The following is a 25,524-nucleotide window of genomic DNA, read 5'->3' as shown; positions in this document are numbered from 1 at the left end:
CTCACGTCGCGCAGCAGCTGCCTGTCATCTCTGTGGGCTCCTCTCAGGGCGCTCCAGATGAGGGCGGCAGCTCCTCCGCCCCTCTGCCAGTGACTGTTGCATCCAATGAGGCTGCAATGACTGGGGAGATCTGGCAGCTCCCTCCTAGACGGGGCCAGCACAGGCTCCACGGGCCAGAGGATGGCCGCCAAGGTCATCGAGACCAACAGGACAGCAGAGTGAGCAGGCTGTCTCAGATGCCAGTCCCAGCAAGGGGGCAGTACCAAGACGTAGCACCCAAAAGCGTACACATAAGGCATCTTAGGCACACCATGGGTTTATCACTGGTGCTTTTGTGTTGGCCCGCAATGAGGTCTTTATGAGTTGGTGTGGTGTTGAACATCTTCGTAATTTTGTTCTCTTAAGTTCCTTTTGTTATACTATTAAATTCAGACATGTCACCATGGCTGAGGGTGCCTCTTTTCTTCTGCAGGTGGATGGTTACCAATAATATTATGAGTGATTTGTGGGACATTCAGCTTTATTAACAAGGCCCTTAGTTAATGTTCCTATCCTGGCACTCAGGTATCGAGTATGGGACCTGTAGCCCAGGCTTGTTCTGGAGGTCCATGTGTGTGCCAACTGAAGGTTCGTTGGATTAAAGCCTTCCGGGTGTCCCTGTCTCCCTGGAGTATGCCCGGGTCAGCATCTACCCCCTCAGCAATTCCTTGTGCGTGCTCATTCTCGGACTCACTACTGGACTCATCGTGTGCAGCCACAGCCACTGTGTCGACACCTTCTTCATCCACACGTCCCCCCTTTCCAGCGCAAGATTGTGGAAAGCGCAGCATGCAACCACTACCAGCAACACACCATCTGCGGGATACTGGAGTGCGCCCCCTGAATGGTCCAGGATCGGAAGCACATTTTGAGAAGGCTGATGGGTTGAGGAGTAGGGGATGATCAACCCCCACCTATGGCCCCTCCCCATGCATACGCAAAAGATGCAACACCTGCCCCTGCACTTCCTCTCTCCTCACCGTCCAAGGGCCCAAACACTCCTTTCAAGTGAAGCAGCATTTCACTTGCATTTCCCCCAACTTAGTCTACTGCATTCATTGCTCCCAATGCGGTCTCCTCTACATTGGAGAGGCCAAACGTAAACTGGGCGACCGCTTTGCAGAACACCTGCGGTCTGTCCGCAAGAATGACCCAAACCTCCCTGTCGCTTGCCATTTAAACACTCCACCCTGCTCTCTTGCCCACATGTCTGTCCTTGGCTTGCTGCATTGTTCCAGTGAAGCCCAACGCAAACTGGAGGAACAGCACCTCATCTTCCGACTCGGCACTTTACAGCCTTCCGGACTGAATATTGAATTCAACAACTTTAGATCTTGAACTTCCTCCTCCATCCCCATCCCCTTTCTGTTTCTTCCCCCTTCCTTTTGTTTTTTCCAATAATTTATATAGATTTTTCTTTTCCCACCTATTTCCATTATTTTTAAATCTTTTATGCCCCCCCACCCCCACTAGAGCTATACCTTGAGTGCCCTACCATCCATTTTTAATTAGCACATTCGTTTAGATAATATCACCAACTTCAACACCTCTGTATTCTTTTGTCTGTGACATCTTTTGATTATCTGCTCCTATCACTACTTGCTTGTCCCTACAACCGCACCACCCCCCTCCACTTCTCCCCCCCCACCCAAACCCCCCACCCACCTTAAACCAGCTTATATTTCACCCCTCTCCCTGGATTCACCCAGTTCTGATGAAGGGTCATGAGGACTCGAAACGTCAACTCTTTTCTTCTCCGCCGATGCTGCCAGACCTGCTGAATTTTTCCAGGTAATTCTGTTTTTGTTTTGGATTTCCAGCATCCGCAGTTTTTTGTTTTTATCTAATATATTGAGGTAGCTGCTTCACTACCTGTATACCCTGGCAGCAGGATAGTGGCGTCTTCTGTAGCCCCTTCCGCCTTAGACTACCTTTTGGCTCTGCACCCTTTGTGCCTGCGCCTCCACTCCCAAAAGGTGGTTCCCCTGGAGGCTAAATGTGCACTCCTGGCTTCCTCTCCCTTCTAGCCCTCCTTTCCTCATCAGAGGAGGTGCCTCCAGTGGAGAATTCAACTCCCATTCCCATGCTAAGGGAAGGCTTCCTGAAACTTGCAGGCCCAAAAACGATTCTTCAATGCAGATTGCTGACCTGAAGGTTGGGAGCCCAGTCTAAGCAGCTGATATTCAGTTTGATGTATTGCAGCTTACACAGGCAAGTATCAGTAACTTTTCAAGTGAAATAATTGATAGACCACACTCGCGTAGACCAGGTATCATTCTAGTAAATCTACACTGCACTTCCTCCATGGATCAGAGCTGCTCACAAAATTCCAGGAAGGAAAGTAAATTGTGAAGTGGACAGAAGGGGGCTACAAAAGGGTATAGATAAGTTAGGTGAGTGGGCAAAGATCTGGCAAATGGGGTATAATGTGCAAAAATGTGAGGATGTCCATTTTGGCAGGACGAATGGAAAAAAAGCATATTATCTAAATGGTGAGAGATTGCAGAGCTCTGAGATGCAGAGGAATCTGGGTGTCCTAGTGCACGAATCGCAAAAGGTTAATATGCAGGTGAATTAGGAAAGCTAATAGAGTGTTATCATTTATTGCAAGTGTAATTGAATACAAGAGGAGGGAAGTTACGCTTCAGTTATACAGGGCATTGGTAAGAGCGCATCTGGAGTATTGTGTACAGTACTGGTCTCCTTATTTTAGGAAAGATGTAAACTGCATTGGAAGCAGTTCAGAGAAGGTTTACTAGATTAATATCTAGAATGGGCGGGTGGGCTTATGAGGAAAGGCTGGATAGGCTAAGCTTGCATTCGCTGGAGTTTTGAAGAGTAAGAGGCAAATTTGATTGAAACATATAAGATGCCGAGGGGTCTTGACAGGGTAGATGTGGAAAAGATGTTTCCTCTTGTGGGAGAATCTCGAGGCCACTGCTCAAAAATAAGGGGTACCCTATTTAGGAAAGAAACGAGAGAAATTTTTCTCTCTCAGAGGGGTGACACACTTTGGAATTCTCTTCCTCAAAAAGTGGTTGAGACAGAGTCTTTGAATATTCTTAAAGTTGAAGTAGATAGATTCTTCTTAAGCAAGGGGGTGAAAGATTATCTGGAATAGGCAGAAATGTGAGGTTGAGGTTAAAATTTGATCAGCCATGACCTTACTGAATGGTGAAGCAGGCATGAGGGGCCAAGTGGCCTACTCATGCTCCCAATTCATATGTTCATATGTACGTATGATCTAACCAGGGCTGTATAAAGATAAAATATTTATTCCACCCCTTGTATTCTTGCCTCTAGGTATAAAGGCCAGCATTCTATTAGCCTTTTTGATTATTTTCTGTACCTGCTCATTGGTATTTTAATGATCTATCCAAGTCTGTCTGGGGTTCTAGATTTTCACCAAAGTACCGTGTTCTATCTTTTTTAGTTTCAAAGTGGATGACCTCACACTTCCCTAAATTTAAATCCATTTGCCACAGTTTTACCTTCAACACCTCCTCTTACTTAGCCATATAGGCTTAAAGGAGAACAACCCTGCCTTCTCCAGGCTATCCACATAACAGAATTTTCCTTTGGGGAAGGAAATCTGTCATCCTTACCTGGTCGGGCCTACAGGTGACTCCAGACCCACAGCAATGTGGTAGACTCTTAAATGCCCTCTGAAATGACCTAGCAAGCCACTCGGCTTGCAACAAACGGCTACAAAGTCACAAAAAAGAAATGAAACTAGATGGACCACCCAGCATTGATCTAGACACCGGAAACAACAACAGCAACCTCAGCCCTGTCAACCCTGCAAAGTCCTCCTTAATAACATCTGGGGGCTAGTGCCAAAATTGGGAAAACTGGCTCACAGACTAGTCAAGCAAAGCCTGACATAGTCATCCTCATGGAATCATACCTGACAGATAATGTCCCAGACACCACCATTACCATCCGTGGTTATGTTCTGTCCCACTGGCAGGGCAGACCCAGCAGAGGTGGCAGCAGTTGGGAGGGGGTTGCCCTGGGTCCTCAAAATCGACTCCGGATCCCATGAAGTCTCATGGTATCAGTTCAAACATGGGCAAGGAAACATCCTGCTGATTACTACATACCGCCCTCCCTCAGCCGATGAATCAGTGCTCCTCCATGTTGAACACCACTTGGAGGAAGCACTAAGGATGCCAAGGGCGCAGGATGTGCTCTGGGTGCGGGACTTCAATGTCCACCACCAAGAGTGGCTCGGTAGCATCACTACTGACCAAGCTGGCCGAGTCGTAAAGGATATAGCTGCTAGACTGGGTCTGCGGTAGGTGGTGAAGAGGGAAAAACATACTTGACCTCATCCTCACCAACATACCTGCTGCAGATACACCTGTCCATGACGGTATTGATAGGAGTGACCACCGCACAGTCATTGTAGAGACAAAGTCCCGGCTTCACATTGAGAATGCCCCCCATCGTGTGGTGTGGCATTACCACCGTGCTAAATGGGATAGATTTCAAACAGATCTAGCAACGCGAGATTGGGCATCCATGAGGCACTGTGGACCATCAGCAGCAGAATTGTACTCGAACACAATCGGTAACTTCATGGCCCGGCATATCCTCACTCTACCATTACCATCAAGCCAGGGGATCAACACTGGTTCAATGAAGAGCGCAAGAGGGCATGCCAGGAGCAGCACCAGGCATACCAAAAAATGAGGTGTCAACCTGGTGAAGCTATAACACAGGAACACTTGCGTGCCATACAGCATAAGCAGCAAATGAAAGATAGGGCTAAGCGATCCCACAACCAATGAGTCAGATCTAAGCCCTGCAGTCCTGCCACATCCAGTCATGAATGGTGGTGGACAATTAAACAACACATTGGAGGAGGAGGCTCCAGGAAGATCCCCATCCTCAATGATGAAGGCGCCCAGCACATCAGTGCAGAAGAAAAGGCTGAAGCATTTGCTACAATCCTCAGCCAGAAGTGCCGAATGGATGACCCAGCTCGGCCTCCTCCGGAGGTCCCCCAGCATCACATATGCTGGTCTTCAGTCAATTCAATTCACTCCATGTGATATCAAGAAACAGCTGAAGGCACCGGATACTGCAAAGACTATGGGCCCTGACAATATTCCCGCAATATACTGAAGGCTTGTGCTCCAGAACTTGCTGCACTCCCTAGCCTAGCTGTTCCAGGACAGCTACAACACGAGCATCTATCCAGCTATGTGGAAAATTGCTCAGGTATGTTCTGCACAGAAAGGCAGGACAAATCTAATCCGGCCAATTACCGCTCCATCAGTCTACTCTCCATCATCAGTAAAGTAACAGAAGGGGTCATCAACAGTGCTATCAAGCGGCACTTGCTTAGCAATAACCTGCTCACTGACACCCAGTTTGGGTTCCACCAGGGCCACTCAGCTCCTAACCTCATTACAGCCTTGGTTCAAACATGGACAAAAGAGTTGAACACCCAAGGTGAAGTGAGAGTCACTGCCCTTGACATCAAGGCAGCATTTGAATGAGTGTGGCATCAAGGAGCCCTAGCAAAACTGGAGACAATGGGAATCGGGGGAAAAGTCTCCGCTAGTTGGAGTCATACCTAGCACAAAGGAAGATGGTTATGGATGTTAGAGGTCAGTCATCTCAGCTCCAGGACATCGCTGCAGGAGTTCTTCAGGGTAGTGTCCTAAGCCTAACCATCTTCAGCTGCTTCATCAATGACCTTCCTTCCAACCTAAGGTCAGAAGGGGGATGTTCACTGATGATTGCACAATGTACAGCACCATTCGCGACTGCTCAGGTACTGAAGCAGCCTATTTCCAAATGCATCAAGACCTGGACAATATCCAGGCTTGGGCTGGCAAGTGGCAAGTAACATTCGCACCACTGAAGTGTCAGGCAATGACCATCTCTAACAAGAGAGAATCCAACCATCGACCCCTGATGTTCAATGGCATTACCATCACTAAATCCCCCATCATCAACATCCTGGGGGTTATCATTGACCAGAAACTGAACTGGACTAGCCATATAAATACTGTGGCTGCAAGAGCAGGTCAGAGGCCATGAATCATGCGACGAGTAACTCACCTCCTGACTCCCCAAAGCCTGTCCACCATCTACAAGACACAAGTCAGGAGTGTGATGGAATACTCTCCACTTGCCTCGATGGGTGCAGTTCCCACGAAGCTTGACACCATCCAGGACAAAGCAGCCCGCTTGATTGGCACCACATCCACAAATGTTCACTCCCTCACCACCGATGCAAAGTACCAGCAGTGTGTACCATCTACAAGATGCACTGCAGGAATTCACCAAGGCTCCTTCGACAGCACCTTCCAAACCCACGACCACTACCATCTAGAGGTCAAGGGCAGCAGATGGATGGGGACACCGCCACCTAGAAGTTCTCCTCCAAGTCACTCATCGTCCTGACTTGGAAATATATCACCGCTCCTTCACTGCCGCTGGGTCAAAATCCTGGAACTCCCTTCCTAACAGCACTGTGGGTGCACCTACACCACATGGACTGCAGCGGTTCAAGAAGGCAGCTCACCACCAGTTTCTCAAGGGCAGCTAGGAATGGGCAATAAATGCTAGCCTAGCCAGCGAAGCCCACGTCCCATGAATGAATAAAAAACACCACAATCCTTCATCTCAGGAACCATTCCAACTCCTTCATGTCCTTCCTGGACAGAATATTCAGCTGCAGTTTGTATAGGTTTATCATATCTTTCTTGCTTTTGTACTCTACTCTTTTATTAATAAAGGCAAGGATCCTAAATATCGGCCCAGAACTTCCAACTTCTGGATGGTCTTATCCCAGAGATACACCCCACCCCCACCCCCAAAGATGTGCTACAGAACCCCTCAGAAGTCCCGATGCACTGATGACACAGGGATTGCGCAGGAAGTTTGGACTTCCGATGGGCAATTCCCCTTCATCTAAGGTCAAAAGTCTCAACCTCTGAGATTAGAGTCAGAGACTTCAGAAGGGACCAACTTACTTACCAAAATAGTTACCCAGGAAAAGTTTGAAGGATTAAAACCAGTTCTAAATCCTAGTAAGTACACTACTGACTCCCCCGGCTCCCCACTAGATTCCCGACTTCCCCGTTCCCCACTACCCAGCCCTCCAAGTACCACCACCCACCTGACCACTCCCCTCATCCGGCAGCTACACTCACCGACCCTACACCCCCGATCCACGGCCAACCCATCCTACCCACTCATCAGCCACACTAACCCCTCACCCACCCACCTGCCACCTACCCCACCCCCGCACCCACTTACCTGCCACCCTACCCCCTTCCTCCACACCGACTTACCTTACACACTTACATTCTTTTCGTAGTTTCTCCACATGATTTTGGAGCAGTTCAACTATCTATTTACCAGAATACGGCAGGTAGTGCCATAAAAAGGTTCTGTGGCTGGTACGATAATGTTTCTTGCCACTGCTCCCCACAAGGATTGCTGCACTGAGAGAGTTTGGAAGGATCGTCCATTGGAAGATAGGTCCAAAAATCGTAGGAAGCTAAGTGGGTAGCTTTTTGTCTGGTTTGGTTCAGCAATAAGGATATCAACCCGGATCGGAAGCGCTGGGCCATTGTTTTTAGACAGCATTCTTAACCTGTCCTGCCAATTTCAAATATTTCTTTGCATACACCCCACACTTTCTCTGTTCCTGCAGTCCCTTTAAAGCTGCACCATTTAGTTCATATCAACTCTCCCGATCTGCCTACCAAAGTGTATCACTTCACAATTCGGTGTAATAAAGATGCTATGCAAATACAAGTCTTTCTTTCTCGAGTGTTTCATTCCACACTAGTCTTTGCTCTTCAAAATAGCAGGGTTTATATAATGCTCCTTTGCCAAATTCCAACATCACCTACCAAATATTTCTCAACCACACTCCTCAAATGAATTTATTGTGGGGTTAACATTGTTGAAATTTAAAACCTTTCATCCCACCTCTGGAGAAAAATCACTAAAAAGTGCTCCTATGAAAAGGCACTGGCAGCTACTAAGGGCAGAATTTAATGTGAACAGACCCACACACACTGAGGAGGCAGGTAGTGGATCAGAAAGCCATCTGCTCCCTCAGTGGGCTTTGCCTTGGTTCTTTAACTCAGCCACAGCATTAGCATCTCACTTCCGGGTTTCCCAACAATGACAGACTCTGAACTTCAAGATAACCCACACTCTGTGTGAATGAAGGATCTCGGTTTAAAGCAGGCAGTGAGGGCAGTAAGGACCAGAAAGCAGGTGGTCAGGAGAAAAATGCCAGTCATCCAAACTAAACTGGTGTGGCTGGAAGTTATGGAGGATGTTAGCAGCAGGAGTGTGACGTCCAGGACGTAGATAGACTTTTTTTCTTTCATGGGACATGGGCATCACTGGCGAGGCCAGCATTTTTATTGCCTATTGCCCTTCAGTGGAGGTGGTAAGTCACCTTCTTGGTGCAATCCATTTGGTGTAGTGACACTCTCAGTGCAGTTTGGGAGGGAGTTCCAGGATTTTGACCCAACAGCAGTGAAGGAATAGCAATATATTTCCAAGGATGGTGTGCGGCTTGGAAGGGAACTTGCAGGTGGTGCTGTTCCCAAGCATCTGCTGCTCTTGTCGTCCCAGGCAGTACAGTTTGCAGGTTTGGAAGGTGCTGTCGAAGGAGACTTGGCGAGTTACTGTAATGCATCTTGCAGATGATACACACTGCCGCCACTGTACGTCGATGATGGAGGGGTTGTATGTTAGAGGTGCTGGATGGGATGCCAATCAAGCGAGCCGCTTTGTCCTGGATGGTGTCAAGCTTCTCGACTGTTGATGGAGCTGCACTCATCCAGGCAACTGGAAAGTATTCCATCACATTCCGGACTTGTGCTTCATAGATGTGGACAGGGTTTGGGGAGTCAAGAGGTGAGTTACTCGCTGCAGAATTCCCAGCCTCTGACCTGCTCTTGTAGCCACAGTATTTATGTGCCTGGTCCAGTTCAGTTTCTGGTCAATGGGAATGCCTGGGATCTTGATAGTGGGGAATTCAGTGATAGCAATGCCACTGAATGTCAAGGGGAGATGGTTTTATTCTTTCTTGTTGGAGATGGGCATTTTCTGATACTTGTGCAGCGTGAATGTTACTTGCCCTTATCCGCCCAAGTCTGAATGTTGTCCAGGACTTGCTGCATATGGGCACTGTCAGCTTCAGTGTCTGAGGAGTCGCGAATGGTGATGAACATTGTTCAATCAACAGCGAACATCCCTACCTCTAACCTTACGATGGACAGAAGATCATTGACGAAATAGCTGAAGATGTTTGTGCCTAGGACACTACCCTGAGGAACTCATGCAGTGATGTCCTGAGACTGAGATGATTGATCTTTAACAATCACAACCATCTTCCTTTGTGTAAGGTATGACTCCAACCATTGGAGAGTTTTTCCTGATTCCCATTGACTTCAGTTTTGCAAGGGTTCCTTGGTGCCACACTTGGTCAAATGTGGCCTTGATGTCAAGGGCAGTCACTCTCACCTCACCTTTTATGTTCAGCTCTTTTGTCTATGTTTGAACTAAGGCTGTAATGAGGTCAGGGTTGAGTGGGCCTGGCATATCCCAAACTTAGTGTCAGCGAGTAGATTGTTTCTGAAGAAGGTCCCGCTCGATAGCACTTCCATCACTTCACTGATAATCAAGAGTAGGCTGATGGGGCAGTAATTGGCCGGGTTGAATGTATCCTGCTTTGTGGGCAGGACATGCCTAGACAATTTTTCACATCGTCGGGTAGATGCTAATGTTGCAGCTGTACTGGAACAGCTTGGCTAAGAGCACAGCCAGTTTTAGAGAACAAGTCTTCAGTATTATTGCTGGAATGTTGACAGTTTCCATAGCCGTTGCAGTATCCAGTGACTACCTTCAGCCATTTCTTGATATCAAGTGGAATGTATTGAACTGGCTGAACACTAGCATCTGTGATGCTGGCGACCTCTCAGGAGGAGGCCGAGATGGATCATCCACTCGAGACTTCTGGCTGAAGACTGTTACAAATGCTTCAACCTTGTCTTTTGCACTGATGTGCTGGGCTCCCCCTATCATTGAGAATGGGGATATTTGTGGAGCCTCCTCCTCCAGTGAGTTGTTTAATTGCCTACCATCAGTCATGACTGGATGTGGCAGGGCTGCAGAGCTTAGATCTGATCCGTTGGTTGTGTGATCGCATATCTCATCTATCGCATGTTGCTTACGTTGTTTGGCATTCAATGAGCCCTGAGTTGTAGCTTCATCAGGTTGACAGCTCATTTTTAAGTATGCCTGGTGCTGCTCCTGGCATGCCCTCCTGCACGCTTCATTGAACCAGGGTTGATCCCCTGGCTCAATGGTAATGGTAGAGTGGAGGATATGCTGGGCCGTGGAATTACAGATTATGGCTGTACTTAATTACGCTGCTGCTGATAGTCCACAGCACCTCATGGATACCCAGTCTTGAGTTGCTAGATCTGTTCAAAATCTAAAACAAAAACAGAATTACCTGGAAAAACTCAGCAGGTCTGGCAGCATCGGCGGAGAAGAAAAGAGTTGACGTTTCGAGTCCTCATGACCCTTCAACAGAACTCAGAAGGAGAGAAATGGAAAGCAATGAAGGTGAACAAGGCAAAACGAGTTCTGTTGAAGGGTCATGAGGACTCGAAACGTCAACTCTTTTCTTCTCCGTCGATGCTGCCAGACCTGCTGAGTTTTTCCAGGTAATTCTGTTTTTGTTTTGGATTTCCAGCATCTGCGGTTTTTAGTTTTTTGTTTTTATCTCTGTTCAAAATCTATCCCATTTAGCATGTGCTAATGCCACAGAACATGATGGAGGGTATCCGCAATGTGAAGGCCGGATCTCACCTCCACAAGTATTGCACGGCAGTCGCTCCTACCAATACTGTCATGGACCAAGGCATCTGCGACAGGTAGTTTGGTAAGGACGAGGTCAAGTAGGTTTTTCCCTTGTGTTGGTTCCCTCACCTCCTGCCGCAGACCCAGTCTAGCAGCTATGTCTTTTAGGTCTCAGCCAGCTTGGTCAGTAATGGTGCCATCGAGCCACTCCTGGTGATGGACATTGAAGTCCCCCATCCAGAGTACATTCTGCAACCTCGCCACCCTCAGTGCTTCCTCCAAGTGGTATTCAACATGGAGGAGTACTGATGGTAGGTGGGAATTTAACAGGAGGCTTCCTTGCCCATGTTTGACCTGAAGCAATAAGACTTCATGGGGTCCAGAGTTGATGAGAACTTCCAGGGCAACTGTATACTACTATGCTGCTACCACTGGTTGGTGTGCCCTGTCGGTGGGCAGGGCATACCCTGGGATAGTGATGGTGGTGTCTGGGACATAGTCATACTCACAGAATCCAGAAGATGTCAGGTTGTTGCATGATTAGACCGTGGGACAGCTTTCCCAATTTTGGCACAAGCCCCCAGATCACAAAGAGGACTTTACATTTGTTGTTTCCGATGCTAGGTCAATACTTGTCTGGTTTCATTCCTTTATGTAGACTTTGTAGCGGCTTGACACATATTGCTGTGGGCCTGGACTCACATGTAGGCCAGGCCAGAATAAGGACAGCACATTTCCTTCACTAAAGGACATTAATGAACCAGATGGATCAACAATAGTTCCATGGTCACTATTATTGAGACAAGCTTTTTAATTCCAGTTTTATTAACTGAATTTAAATTCTACCAGCTGTCATGGCGGTATTAGGATCCGTATCCCCAGAACATTAGCCTGGATTACTAATCCGGTGTCATTATCACTATGCCACTGTATCCCCCCCTAAAGTGTTGGAAAAGATTTATAATGACCTCACGTAGTTCAGGAAAGGTGAGGGGCATACCACTTTCAGGCAGTATCTATCACTTTCTGACTTCCTTAGCATTCACCCACACAGCACTCATCTGCAAGCACCTCCACAAATCTTCATCTGAACAGTCAACACTCACACTCCCACTCACTCTATTGCCACCTCGCACCCATGTCTCACAGTCGCTCTTCTCAAATGATGGTATTCGATCCTCAACACACCTATGCACACTCAGAGCTCTTTGCTTTCTCTCACTGAAGAAGAGCGCACAACTCCAGAAAGACACAGAGAACCAGAGGTGGACTGCAGCCATTGCCACCTTGGCCGCATTGGAGGAGGTCATTAGGCACCAGGTTTGGAAAGATGGGGTTTGGCCAAAGACATTAAATTTTACGCTGCCACTTGGCACTTAACTCACGTTAAACTGATGTCACCACTAACTGAAATGTGATGATGTATGCAATATTGAGTCGTACCCTTTCCACATGTCAGCACCAACGTTCAGATTTGATCTCCCACACATCCTTCAAAGGTGGTGAAAGGGCAGCTGTAGGACTTGTCCTCAAAGAAGGGTGAGCACGTTGGGAGGTGCACCATTATGCAACTCGTGCACTCTCAACCAGCGCAGATATACATACCTTAGTGTCTATTGCAGTAGAGATATGTGGGTTGTCACAAGGTGAAGTACAGATCACATGAACAGGAGCAGGTGCTGGAGGCAGGGGCCGTAGTGGAGGCTCCTCGGTGTGCACATGCTCTGCTCAGCTGAACATAGATGTCCAGCCTCAGGGGTTATCTACTAAAAGGGAACTTATGGAGCAGTAAGGTGAAATGTCAGCATTTCCAGAAGCACAGCATGCCCTTGGAGAGCAACTGGAGGAGTCCATCTTTCATATAAATGCTATGATGTCTCAGGCAATCTTCGCTGATGTCCATCTCCATGGAAAGAGTGGAGAATCAGACAGGATAGGCAACTGAGTGCAAGCTGGCCCAGAGCAATAATCTGCACACTTTTGCCACATTACAATGTATGGAGCAAATCCTTGCCTTGGTGACTCAATGACACACTGACATGCTGCCAAGTGCTCAACTAGGGAAGTGCAAATGGGCCATGAGAGCAAAGCTGAAGAAAGGGCTTATGGAAGCGGGGACTCTTCTTAAAGCAGTCCCATATCTCTTCTAATGTCCTCTCCCCCCAGCCTCTCCCCAACTCCGAGACAGAGCCTGACATGCTGCCTCTTGTCCCAATGACCGAAGCTATCCCTGCACAGGTGCACGTGGAGCAGTCTTTGGCAGAGCTCTGACGGGTTCCAAACCCCATGCCACAGGCATTTCGTGTGTCAGAACAGGGCTTGCCTCCAGCTCTGCGAAGCCACAGGTGCTGTATGACGTAGAAATATTAGGAAGTGGATGAAAAAATCTTTGGTTGCACAGGACATTCACTTGGATGTGTAAAAGCATCTGTTTGTTTACAGGAGTATTCAGCCATATTTTCAGAGGGTAGCGCTCCAAGGAGCCAGCCACTGACACTAAAGGTGTCAATGAAGGTATCAAGTTCTGTTGAAGGGTCATGAGGACTCGAAACGTCAACTCTTTTCTTCTCCGCCGATGCTGCCAAACCTGCTGAGTTTTTCCAGGTAATTCTGTTTTTGTTTTGGATTTCCAGCATCCGCAGTTTTTTGTTTTTATATATTTAAGTGTAAAAGCAATGTTTATGCTGTTGTATTAATGTTTATTTCAATGAATTGGATACTTAATTTGAACTCCTCATTCCCCTGGCCTCTACGTGTTGCCTCCTCTACTCAACCTGAACAGTGGCCTTCAGATGAATGGTATGATCAGGTTTTATGAGGAAAGAGTGTGAATGTGACATTCGCATTGGTGACTATTGGAATGAATTGTGTTTGGTGGGGCGTGGCCAAAGGATGGCAAGTTCAGAGGCCCTCGCACTCTCAGATTAAATAAAGCATGGCTGAGCCAGACTGTAAAGTTTCACTGGCAACCAGGTGAGTCGCTGCAGGCAACATGGTCATATCTAATTCCTCCTTCCCTTCCTCCTCCTTTCTGGAGCAGCATGTCGATCATTCTGCACCTTCCTCTTCCTGCAGCTCCAATCCTCTCTGCAGCATGATGTTGTGCAGGGCACATTAGATAACAACCGTTTTGGAAACTTCTGATGGGGCATACTAAAGGATGCCCCCAGATCTGTTGAGGCACCTGAAAGGTATCTTAAGCAACCCAATGACTTGTCCTATTACAGCCCATGTGGTTATGGGGCTCTTGCTGTAACTTTCCTCTGGTTCACTGGTAGGGTTCTTTACAGGAGTATTCAGCCATATTTTCAGAGGGTGGCGCTCCAAGGAGCCAGCCACTGACACTAAAGGTGTCACTGAAGGTATCAAGGAGCAAAATTCTGTGGGAAGTGTCCACCACAGAATGAAAGAAAAATGGCAGCTCTCTGGATATACAGGACAGACCTCCAATATCACCTTCCAGGGATCAGAAACTACCCGAACATTAAGGGACTGGAATACCTTGCCATTAATGAAGACTCCCTGCATAAGTGGGAATCCAGCTATTGCAGTAAAAATGACAGCCCTCTGTGTTTGACAGACCGCACCCATGGTAAAGGTAACATAAGTGGCAGCCTTAGCAAACATGGCATCGGTGACTTGAGTGATGAACTTAGTGGGCAGCTGATGAGATCTGGAAGATTTCACCAACAAAGCTCTGGAAGAACACAGGAGGTTAAAAAATTCAGGGGCTGTGATGATATTGATGTCCACGGGGATCTTGTGTCCTCTTGGAAAGAACTTCTTCCAGGAGGCTGCAGATGTTCACAATAACCTACTGCAAAAGCCTGAGCCTCCTGAGGCACTACTGTTCCATTATATTGAGGAAATTTATCCTCTGTCAGTATACTCTCTGCTGGGTGTATCACTGCCTTCAAGCTAGAGTACTGCGCCCATTCCCTCTGTATATGGACTGGCATGTGGGTGTAAAGAAGGCAACTTCTGAGACGCTACTGCTGCAAAGGTTGCAACTTCTGAGACGCTACTGCTGCAAAGGTTGCTCTCATGCTGCAGTAAAGGGTGAGAGTAGGAAAATTGAGATAAAGGTGAATAATCTCCAAGGTAGGTGAAACTACTTCCAAAAGGTTGGAAATTACCATCCTAGCAATGAAATCAGACACTCAGAACAACTCCTGTAGGCATAGGCCTGTCAATAAGGCTGGCTACAAACTATGCAATTTCACTCTTTAAAGGCTTTCCAGCACCTGTTTCATTGGTCAGCAAATCCCCACTCTGCTGTCACCTTGCTGACCCTGGCCAGCTCTAACTTGGGAAACCCATACATTGGCTATTAAAGTCAGAATGCTAGGTTGAATTCTCAATTGACATTTTGATTATTTTAATTATGTACCCAACAGCTCACCTGCAAGTCCCTCCAGGTTAAACCTGGAGGGGGTCATGTCGGGCTCCCAGGCAGGTGCTATTTCGGGGCTTTAACTCCCTACCACCAGCCAACCTCGCCATCCCTTGGAAGTTCAAGTTCTGTCCTAAGAGTCAGTGGAAGTTCTACAATCTATTCACCTATCTTCCCAATAACACTACAAAGATGAACAGCACTGATAAAATTAGATACTGAATAAAGCAACCAACAGTATTTTTAGCTCCTTACCAGGTCAGCGACTCCTCCAGGTAAAATAGTCTTCACGACAACACCAGTTGTTCTTCCACCTACTATTCCAAATCCCAAACCAGAACCATCGTTCACCAGCTCAATAGTCTCAACAAGCTGCCAATGGACCTGTTGGGGATAAAGATAGTCTGCAATACTTGCTTTTATAACACAACTCCATGCCACTAAAGTACACAAACAAGAATAAAAAGTCAGATAGCATTACAGCTACCGATCATAATGAATAAAAGTATACCTCTCTGAAAAACTCATTTATGGAACTAACCATTTCAAGTTTATGTGGGAAAATAGTTGACATTCTCATGACACATCAGTCTTAGACATGGAAAGGCAGAGCAACCAAAATATAAGACATCTAACCTAAGTGATGCAACAATACAACTCTGCTGCAAGCACCGTGTAATCAAATTGTACCACAGCTTTTTTTTTATTCGTTCATGGGGTATGGGCGTTGCTGGCTGGGCCAGCATTTATTGCCCATCTCTAATTGCCCTTCAGATCTATGTGGCTTGCTAGGCCATTTCAGAGGGCACTTAAAGGTCAACTACATTGCTGTGGATCTGGAGTTACATGTAGGTCAGACCAGGTAAGGACAGCAGATTTCCTTCCCTAAAGGGGAACCAGATGGGATAAAATATAAATGCAAATTGACATTTTTCAGAATATACTATCTAAAAAAAAACTCAGCCAAGTCACTTGCTGGAGGAGGAAGCAGAAAGTGATTCATGGAGGCAAAGAAAAAAAGGGGAGCAATGTTGCATAAGCGAAAGCAAGTGGCCTTGGCAACAGAGTCACTGACATGGAGAAGTCTAAGATCAAAGAGTACACTAAGGTTCTGCATCTTCTAACTCAGGTAGCAGCAGGAATGAGTGATGAATGCAAGGTCTCAGCTAGCAAAAGCTCAAGAGGATGGTTTTGGCTTCGGCAACATAAAGCTGGATAGAATGTTGGCCCATCCATGTCTTGCTGTTACTCAAGCAGTTGTGATTATACCAGCATCTTCTGGATTTAAAGAAGAGTTGTTACTTTTACACAATTTACACACTATATACAACTACAGTTGGATGCTATTAGCATACATATGAAAGATAGCCATGTATACCCTGTGAACAAGAGGGGACCAAGAATGCATCCTTGATGCAAAGATTGTGTGGAGGAATCTGCTGGAGGTGATGTAGTTGCAAGAGGTACAAGCAGAACCAGGAGACTGTGGTGCTATAGAGGTACACTACAGAGAAGAAATCCTGAGAACAACGCAATGATAAGTGGTGTCTAAGACGAGAAAGAGGTCAAGGAAAGGAGCCACACACTAACAGAATATGTTATTTGTGACATTGACCAGTAAGGTGTCAATGCCATATGTGGTGCAGAACCAAACTAGAGGGTCTTGAATAGGAGCATAATTGTGTTTTTGACAAGAAAGCAAAGCTTAGAGGTGAATAGAGGGATTAACGGTGGGTTTAAAAAGAGGATGGTGATAACTGTCTTGGATGAGGTGGGAACAGTATGCAAAATATACTATGGAACAAACACAAAATGTATCTTTAAGAATTGGTTTTCTGAATAGATGTGCCTTGATGAAGGTGCCAATGTACCTCATGTATAAAGCAACTGCAACATAGAATAGACATGATTGCTCATATTGGGAGCGCCAATTTCAATCGAAACCGATGAAGAAGGTGTGAACAGGATTGGTAGCCATTTCATACCATTACCAAGCACACATTCCTAGCATACATTCCTCAAAATTAGCACTCTCAAAAGATTGCTAGCAGGTTTAGAAGTATACAGAAGAAAACTATGCCAAAAATATAAAAGTTTATTTATGAATATGAAGTGCATTTTAAATTTCTCTTGCTCTCACTATACTCACCTTCTGCAATCAAAAAGGCACTGTGTGGTCATGTTGTGGGTGGGAGTGGGGGTGAGGGCACAGTAGAATAAAAGGTGCCCTGCTCTCAGATCCTCACCCCTGCTGATTTTCTCAATTGCAACATTTCTTTCCTTTCTAGCAATGTGGTTAATATTTTCCTTTTATAAGCATGATATTGAAAACCATTTGCAGCAATTACAACAAACCAGAATTAAAAAGCTAGGCTGACAGGACTAAAGTATCCCAAATAATTAGAGTGAAAATGCAGCACATTTAGCAGAAAATTACTTTAGGAGAATTGGTGTGAAAGAAATAATCAACTGATTACTCAAAATATATACAAAATTAATTAAAATCACTTCAATAAAAACATTCCAAAGAAATGAGAAGCATGGTATTTTCCTATAAGTACTGTTCACTTAAGTAGATAAGACCATGTACAACATATTTCTTGTGCCTTAGGCAACCTAAAACAAATACTTGCTTTCTATTAAACTTTAGACATGCCATTGACATCTACTCAGACTCTGAAGTATGCTGTACTTACAGTAGAAGAATGTGCAGAGAGTGTACTCGCATCCGATGGTGTACGTGAAATTACTGGACTGGATAAATGTGGAATGGATCCTCTGGCAACCACTAACTGGATCTGCTCAGTGGCTTTCTGCAGGATGCCAATGGCTTGTTGATGGGTGACAGTCTGGTCTAGGAACTGTCTGTTGATAGCTAGGATTTGGTCTGATTCCTTTAGTTTTCCATCTCTATCAATAGAGTGTAGAGATGGAATACTTAATTTTATTTATTCCACATCATGGTTTAATGATTTCAGTTTTACTTAATTGACTTCAATAAATAGTTTTTAACAACAGCAACAAAAAGAATGATTATGAATGTCTGCTGTGACTCACATACTCAAATTCAAATGTAAACCAAAACATCACAAGCAGGAAGGCAGCAAAACAAACAAATCAACCGGTCCAGCCTATAGTGAACTTCACACCTTTCAGTAACAAAGTACTGACCAACACCAGTGCTTATGAAAAGAAAACTTACTCTACCTCTTTCTTACGGATCATTATATTACACAATATCTATCTAGGTCGTCAAAAATAAAAGACATTTAAAAAGTTAAAAATCTACTGGCAAAATATATGTAACAAACTGACGTGTTACAATAAACCTTATAATACTTATTGTTCAGCAATTCTAATACCTCTTCCGTTACAGCACTGCACTGATAAAAGCAGCGCTGTGATGTAAATAGATGGCTGCTTCTACAAGTCCCAAAGGAACTGCTTCTAAAACTCAATACAACACTTGCAGTTTTTAGATGGACTACATAAATTTGGAATTTTTACATCCAATCACGATCTTGAAATTTGATTTTACCCATACTTAGAATGTTTTTTCTTACAAATTTGACATGATTAGACTTGGAATTTACATAATTATTCTGTGATATTTACACATTTTGACAAAATCATCTAGTAAAAAAAGTGTCTAAAGAATCATTGAAATCTGTATACAATGTAAACATAACGAAGAGCTCTCCAGAAAGTCAGCCATTGTAGACGAACAAATGTTTCAATTGAAGCTCTCACTAATCGCAGCATCCCATATTATAACAAGCTCATAAATCATCTAAATACAAAAAACAAAAAACTGCGGATGCTGAAAATACAAAACAAAAACAGAATTACCTGGAAAAACTCAGCAGGTCTGGCAGCATCGGCGGAGAAGAAAAGAGTTGACGTTTCGAGTCCTCATGACCATTCGACAGAACTAGGCGAATCCCAGGAAGGGGTGAAATATAAGCTGGTTTAAGGTGGTGGGGGGTGGGGTTGGGTGGGGGGAGAGAAGTAGAGGGGGGTGGTGTGGTTGTAGGCAAAAGCAGTGATAGAAGCAGATCATCAAAAGATGTCACAGACAGCAGAACAAAAACACATAGGTGTCGAAGTTGGTGATATTATCTAAACGAATGTGCTAATTAAGAATGGATGGTAGAGCACTCAAGGTATAGCTCTAGTGGGGGTGGGGAGAGCATAAAAGATTTAAAAATATTTTAAAATAATGGAAATAGGTGGGAAAAAGAAAAATCTATATAATTTATTGGAAAAAAACAAAAGGAAGGGGGAAGAAACAAAAGGGGGTGGGGATGGAGGGGGGAGGTCAAGACCTAAAGTTGTTGAATTCAATATTCAGTCCGGAAGGCTGTAAAGTGCCTAGTCCGAAGATGAGGTGTTGTTCCTCCAGTTTGCTTTGGGCTTCACTGGAACAATGCAGCAAGCCAAGGACAGACATGTGGGCAAGGGAGCAGGGTGGAGTGTTGAAATGGCAAGCGACAGGGAGGTTTGGGTCATTCTTGCAGACAGACCGCAGGTGTTCTGCAAAGCGGTCGCCCAGTTTACGTTTGGTCTCTTCAATGTAAAGGAGACCGCATTGGGAGCAACGAATGCAGTAGACTAAGTTGGGGGAAATGCAAGTGAAATGTTGCTTCACTTGAAAGGAGTGTTTGGGCCCTTGGACGGTGAGGAGAATGGAAGTGAAGGGGCAGGTGTTACATATTTTGCGTGGGCATGGGGTGGTGTCATAGGTGGGGGTTGGGGGTGATGGAGGAGTGGACCAGGGTGTCCTGGAGGGAACGATCCCTACGGAATGCCGACAGTGGGGCTGAAGGGAAGATGTTTCTGGTAGTGGCATCATGCTGGAGTTGGCGGAAATGGCGGAGGATGATCCTTTGAATGCGGAGGCTGGTGGGGTGAGAAGTGAGGACAAGGGGGACCCTATCATGTTTCTGGGAGGGAGGAGAATGCGTGAGGGCGGATGCGCGGGAGATGGGCCGGACACGGTTGAGGGCCCTGTCAACGACCTCACTTATCACCCCACCAGCCTCCGCATTCAAAGGATCATCCATCGCCATTTCCGCCAACTCCAGCATGATGCCACTACCAAACACATCTTCCCTTCACCCCCACTGTCGGCATTTCGTAGGGATCATTCCTTCCGGGACACCCTGGTCCACTCCTCCATCACCCCCTACTCCCCAACCCCCACCTATGGCACCACCCCATGCCCACGCAAAAGATGTAACACCTGCCCCTTCACTTCCACTCTCCTCACCGTCCAAGGGCCCAAACACTCTTTTCAAGTGAAGCAACATTTCACTTGCATTTCCCCCAACTTAGTCTACTGCATTCGTTGCTCCCAATGCGGTCTCCTCTACATTGGAGAGACCAAACGTAAACTGGGCGACCGCTTTGCAGAACACCTGCGGTCTGTCCGCAAGAATGACCCAAACCTCCCTGTCGCTTGCCATTTCAACACTCCACCCTGCTCTCTTGCCCACATGTCTGTCCTTGGCTTGCTGCATTGTTCCAGTGAAGCCCAATGCAAACTGGAGGAACAACACCTCATCTTCCGACTAGGCACTTTACAGCCTTCTGGACTGAACATTGAATTCAACAACTTTAGGTCTTGACCTCCCCCATCCATCCCCACCCCCTTTCTGTTTCTTCCCCCTTCCTTTTGTTTTTTTCTAATAAATTATATAGATTTTTCTTTTTCCCACCTATTTCCATTATTTTAAAATATTTTTAAATCTCTTATGCTACCCCCACCCCCACTAGAGCTATACCTTGAGTGCCCCACCATCCATTCTTAATTAGCACATTCGTTTAGATAATATCACCAACTTTGACACCTATGTGTTCTTTTGTTCTGCTGTCTGTGACATCTTTTGATGATCTGCTTCTATCACTGCATTTGCCTACAACCACACCACCCCCCTCCACTTCTCTCCCCCCACCCAACCCCACCCCCCCACCACCTTAAACCAGCTTATATTTCACCCCTTCCTGGGATTCGCCTAGTTCTGTCGAATGGTCATGAGGGCTCGAAACGTCAACTTTTTTCTCTTCCGCCGATGCTGCCAGACCTGCTGAGTTTTTCCAGGTAATTCTGTTTTTGTTTCATAAATCATCTATGTGCCCCTCAATGCCAAATCGTAGAATAGCGCATCAAAGGAGGCTGTTCAGCCAATCGAGTCCACATTTGGCTCTTTCAAATATCAATTAAGTCCCACTTTCCTGCTCTTTCCCCATATCCATGCAATTTGTTGTATTGTTTCTTAGTTGCAGGTGGAAGAGGCCAGCCTTTCAAACCAAACAGGCACGCAAGCAAGCAGAAGTGTGGTCTCCCGAACCTGAAGATAATTCCACAAGAAGTTCAATGACCTAATGGGGGCAGGAAAGGCGAATGGTGTCCCACATTCAGTTACGATCCTCCACACTCTGATGCCCCCAGCATTCTGTACATCACTGCTCAGACCAACACACAGAATCACGCAGTGCAGAAGAGGCCCTTCAGCCCATCAAGTCTGCACTGACATGTGAGAAACACCTTGGCTACCTAATCCCATTTACCAGTACTTGGCCCATAGCCTTGAATGTTATGACGTGCCAACAGCTCATCAAGATACTTTTTAAAAGATGTGAGGCAACACGCCTCCACCACCCTCCCAGGCAGCACATTCCAGACCGTCACCACCCTCTGGGTAAAAAGGTTTTTCCTCACATCCCCCTAAACCTCCTGCCCCTCACCTTGAACTTGTGTCCCCTCGTGACTGACCCTTCAACTAATGGGAACAGCTGCTCCCTATCCACCCTGTCCATACCCCTCATAATCTTGTACACCTCGATCAGGTCACCCTTCAGTCTTCTCTGCTCCAATGAAAACAACCCAAGTCTATCCAACCTCTCTTCATAACTTAAATGTTTCATCCCAGGCAACATCCTGGTGAATCTTCTCTGCACCCCCTCCAGTGCAATCATATCCTTCCTATAATGTGGCGACCAGAACTACACACAGTACTCCAGCTGTGGCGTCACCAAGGTTCTATACAACTCCACATGACTCCCTACTTATGTAATCTATGCCTCAATTGATAAGGGCAAGTGTTCCATATGTCTTTTTCACCATGCCACTAACATGCCCCTCCGCCTTCAGAGAACTATGGACACACATGCCAAGGTCCCTTTGTTCCTCAGAAATTCCTAGTGTCATGCTGTTCATTGAATACTTCCTTGTCAAGTTACTCGTTCCAAAGTGTATCACCTCACATTTGTCAGGGTTAAATTGCATCTGCTACTTATCTGCCCATTTGACCATCCAGTCTATATCTTCCTGTAGCCCAAGACACTCAACCTCACTGTTAACCACCCAGCCAATCTTTGTGTCATCCGCAAACTTACTAATCCTACCCCCCACATAGTCAGCTATGTCGTTTATATAAAGGACAAATAATAGGGGACCCAGCACAGATCCCTGTGGTACGCCACTGGACACTGGCTTCCAGTCACTAAAGTATCCTTCTGTCATCACCCTCTGTCTCCTACAACTAAGCCATTTTTGAATCCACCTTATCAAATTACCCTGTATCCCATGTGCTTTTGCCTTCTTTATAAGTCTCCCATGTGAGACTTTGTCAAAGGCTTTACTGAAATCCGTTTAAACTACATCAACTGCACTACCCTCATCTACACACCTGGTCACCTCCTCAAAAAATTCACCAAATTTTTAGGCATAACCTCCCTCTGACAAAGCCATGCTGACAATCTCTGATCAAACCTTGCCTCTCCAAGTGGAGATAGATTCTCTCCTTCAGAATTTTCTCCAATAGTTTCCCTACCACTGACATCAGACTTACTGGCCTATAGTTCCCTGGCTTATCTCTACAACCCTTCTTAAAAAGCGGAACCACATTAGCTGTTCTCCAGTCCCCTGGCACCTCCCCTGTGGCCAGAGAGGAATTAAAAATTTGGGTCAGAGCCCCTGCAATCTCCTCACTTGCCTCCCTCAGCAGTCTGGGACACAAATCATCCGGACCTGGAGATTTGTCCGCTTTTAAGCCTGCCAACACGTCCAATACCTTGTCACTCCTTATATCAATTTACTCAAGATCCTCGCAGTCTCTCTCCCAGAGTTCGTTACCTTCATCCTCATTCTCTTGGGTGAAGACGGATGTGAAGTATTCATTCAACACTCTACCAATGTCCTCTGGCTCCACCCATAGATTGCCCCTTGGTCCCTAATGGGCCCTACTCTTTCCCTGGTTATCCTCTTCCCATTGATATATTTATAGAATATCTTGGGATTTTCCCTACTTTTACCAGCCTTGAAGTTCCCTACTTTTACACACTTTGAAGTTCCACTCATTCCTCCCCCTCAAGGCACTTTCTCACATTTCCATTTGAACGGTCAACCAATTGGACGAGCGGGCTGACGAAGTGAGTAATGTTGATCTCCACAGCTGGCAGTAACGGTCTCTTCCATTCTTGGTCTTCTTGAGCTAACCAGGGTGTTTGATCTCAGACAGCTACTTTCCGTCCAAAGTCTTCCCTCCCTCATATGTAACTTATTTCTAGGGAGCTGGTGGGTTTCTCATGCCATACACTTCTTCAATTGCCCAATCAGCAAGGGACAGATATACAAAGTAAATCCCTCCTTTTTCTCTTCAATCAGTTCACAAAATCATCTCACAGCTTATCTCTTGTTTAGGAATCAGGCTTAGAAATGTCTTCTACCAGGCCTTGTGCTACATGCTCTTGGTAGTGACAACAGCCTGCAATGTCTCTGTGTCAGCCTGGCAGGCTATTTTAAATTCTCTTGACAGAAAGAGAGCACCTTTTCTATAATATTCAATTAATTTCTTAAGAGTTTATGAGGTCATTAGGCATCCATTATTTATACAGTGCCTGAACCGTCAGTCACTGGCTTCTCTGGTAGTTGGATAAGTGGCTTTAGGCATCTCCTCCTCCGAGGATGCAGAGCAATGCTCATTTTCTTCATTTTGCAGCTCAGTCCACAACAAACCGCCACCATTTTGGAGACACTTGCTGATATATACTTAAGGGCCCCCCCAGATCTATCCAGGCAACTGAGTGACTTCTTCAGCAACCCAATGGTTTGCTCTATGAACACCCTTGAGCTCATCTGGCTCTGGTTGCATCTTTCCTCTGCATCAGTGGTAGAACTCCTCACAGTTCTTTAGAGAGTAGTCTCAACTCCAAGAACCCGCTCTTTGAACTCTACTTGTACATGCGAAGATCTGTGGGAGATGTGACTGGCACAGAATGAACATATCATGGCAGTTTCCAGGATATCTTGCACATACATGCATGTAAACCTTCTGGTCGTCACATTTCAGCTGAACACTGATGGAGAGGAATGCTCTGATTGACATAGATGTTTGGTAGAAAATGAGGGCACCTTGATTGCCACGTGTGTAGTCTATATTTCCCTTTATCTTTGGGAATTCAGCCAATGTAGCAAAGCAAAAGCCCTCTGGTTCTGACTGTCCTCATGAACAGCAAAGTGGATATAAATGACAGCTCTGACAAACATCGCAATGATCACATGGGAGATGCACTTGTGGATAGCAGATTGTAAAATCTTACAAATGCTACCAGCAGATCCTTGGGAGGAGCCGGAGGCAATAAAATTGAGTGTTGTGGCGACCTTGATGCCACTCGCAGTGCATGTCCACCTGGTCACTGGAAAAGAGATCTTTTCCAGATGGCAGCAATGTGCCATGAAAATCCGTACCTCCTAAGGCACTGGTGGTCCACCATGTCTGGAAAGCCGATCTTCTGTCTCTCTACCACTGTTCTGCGGCTTCACCTCTCTTCAAGCTGGAGCTCTGTGTTCATCCCTTCTCCTGTGGAGCAGCACACAGCTGAGGAAATGCTGCTGCTTGGAATTGTTCTTGCTGCTGGTGTTGTTCCTTCTGTTGCTGCTCTTCCTTGGTGCCGTGAAGGCTGACAGCTAGAAAGTTCAGGTCCAGATGAGTGAAGGCACACTCTAAGAAACAGTCCTGGGAACACAAGACTTTCACGTATTTAGGAAAGCAGCTGTGCAGTTTCACTCCTTAAAGGCTTTCCAACCCAGAAATTTCAATGAATTCCTGCAATGCGTCAGATGTCAAGGCACATCACAGGAGTATTATCAGACAAAATATTGGAACTGTTCCACTTGAAGACATATTAGGACAGATGACTAAAAGCTTGGTCAAACAGGTAAATTTTAATGA

At 45.9% G+C, this 25,524-nt stretch overlaps 1 protein-coding gene across 4 annotated transcripts in view; it reads right to left on the bottom strand.

Annotated features, from left to right (window-relative positions):
* LOC121276887 (multiple PDZ domain protein) overlaps window positions 1–25,524 on the bottom strand; it is a 413,889-nt gene that overhangs the window by 319,140 nt on the left and 69,225 nt on the right. For all 4 annotated transcript variants that reach the window (XM_041185496.1, XM_041185497.1, XM_041185495.1 and 1 more), the window contains exons 7-8: window positions 17,986–18,199; window positions 15,545–15,673 (exon numbers count right to left, since the gene is read on the bottom strand). In XM_041185496.1, coding sequence (XP_041041430.1) covers window positions 15,545–15,673; window positions 17,986–18,199 — 343 coding nt within the window. The remainder of the gene's footprint in view (window positions 1–15,544; window positions 15,674–17,985; window positions 18,200–25,524) is intronic.

Source organism: Carcharodon carcharias, chromosome 4, assembly GCF_017639515.1.
Source record: "Carcharodon carcharias isolate sCarCar2 chromosome 4, sCarCar2.pri, whole genome shotgun sequence".
Taxonomy (NCBI): domain Eukaryota; kingdom Metazoa; phylum Chordata; class Chondrichthyes; order Lamniformes; family Lamnidae; genus Carcharodon; species Carcharodon carcharias.
Note: the sequence above shows the minus strand (reverse complement) of the source record. Positions and strands in the feature narration are given on the sequence as shown.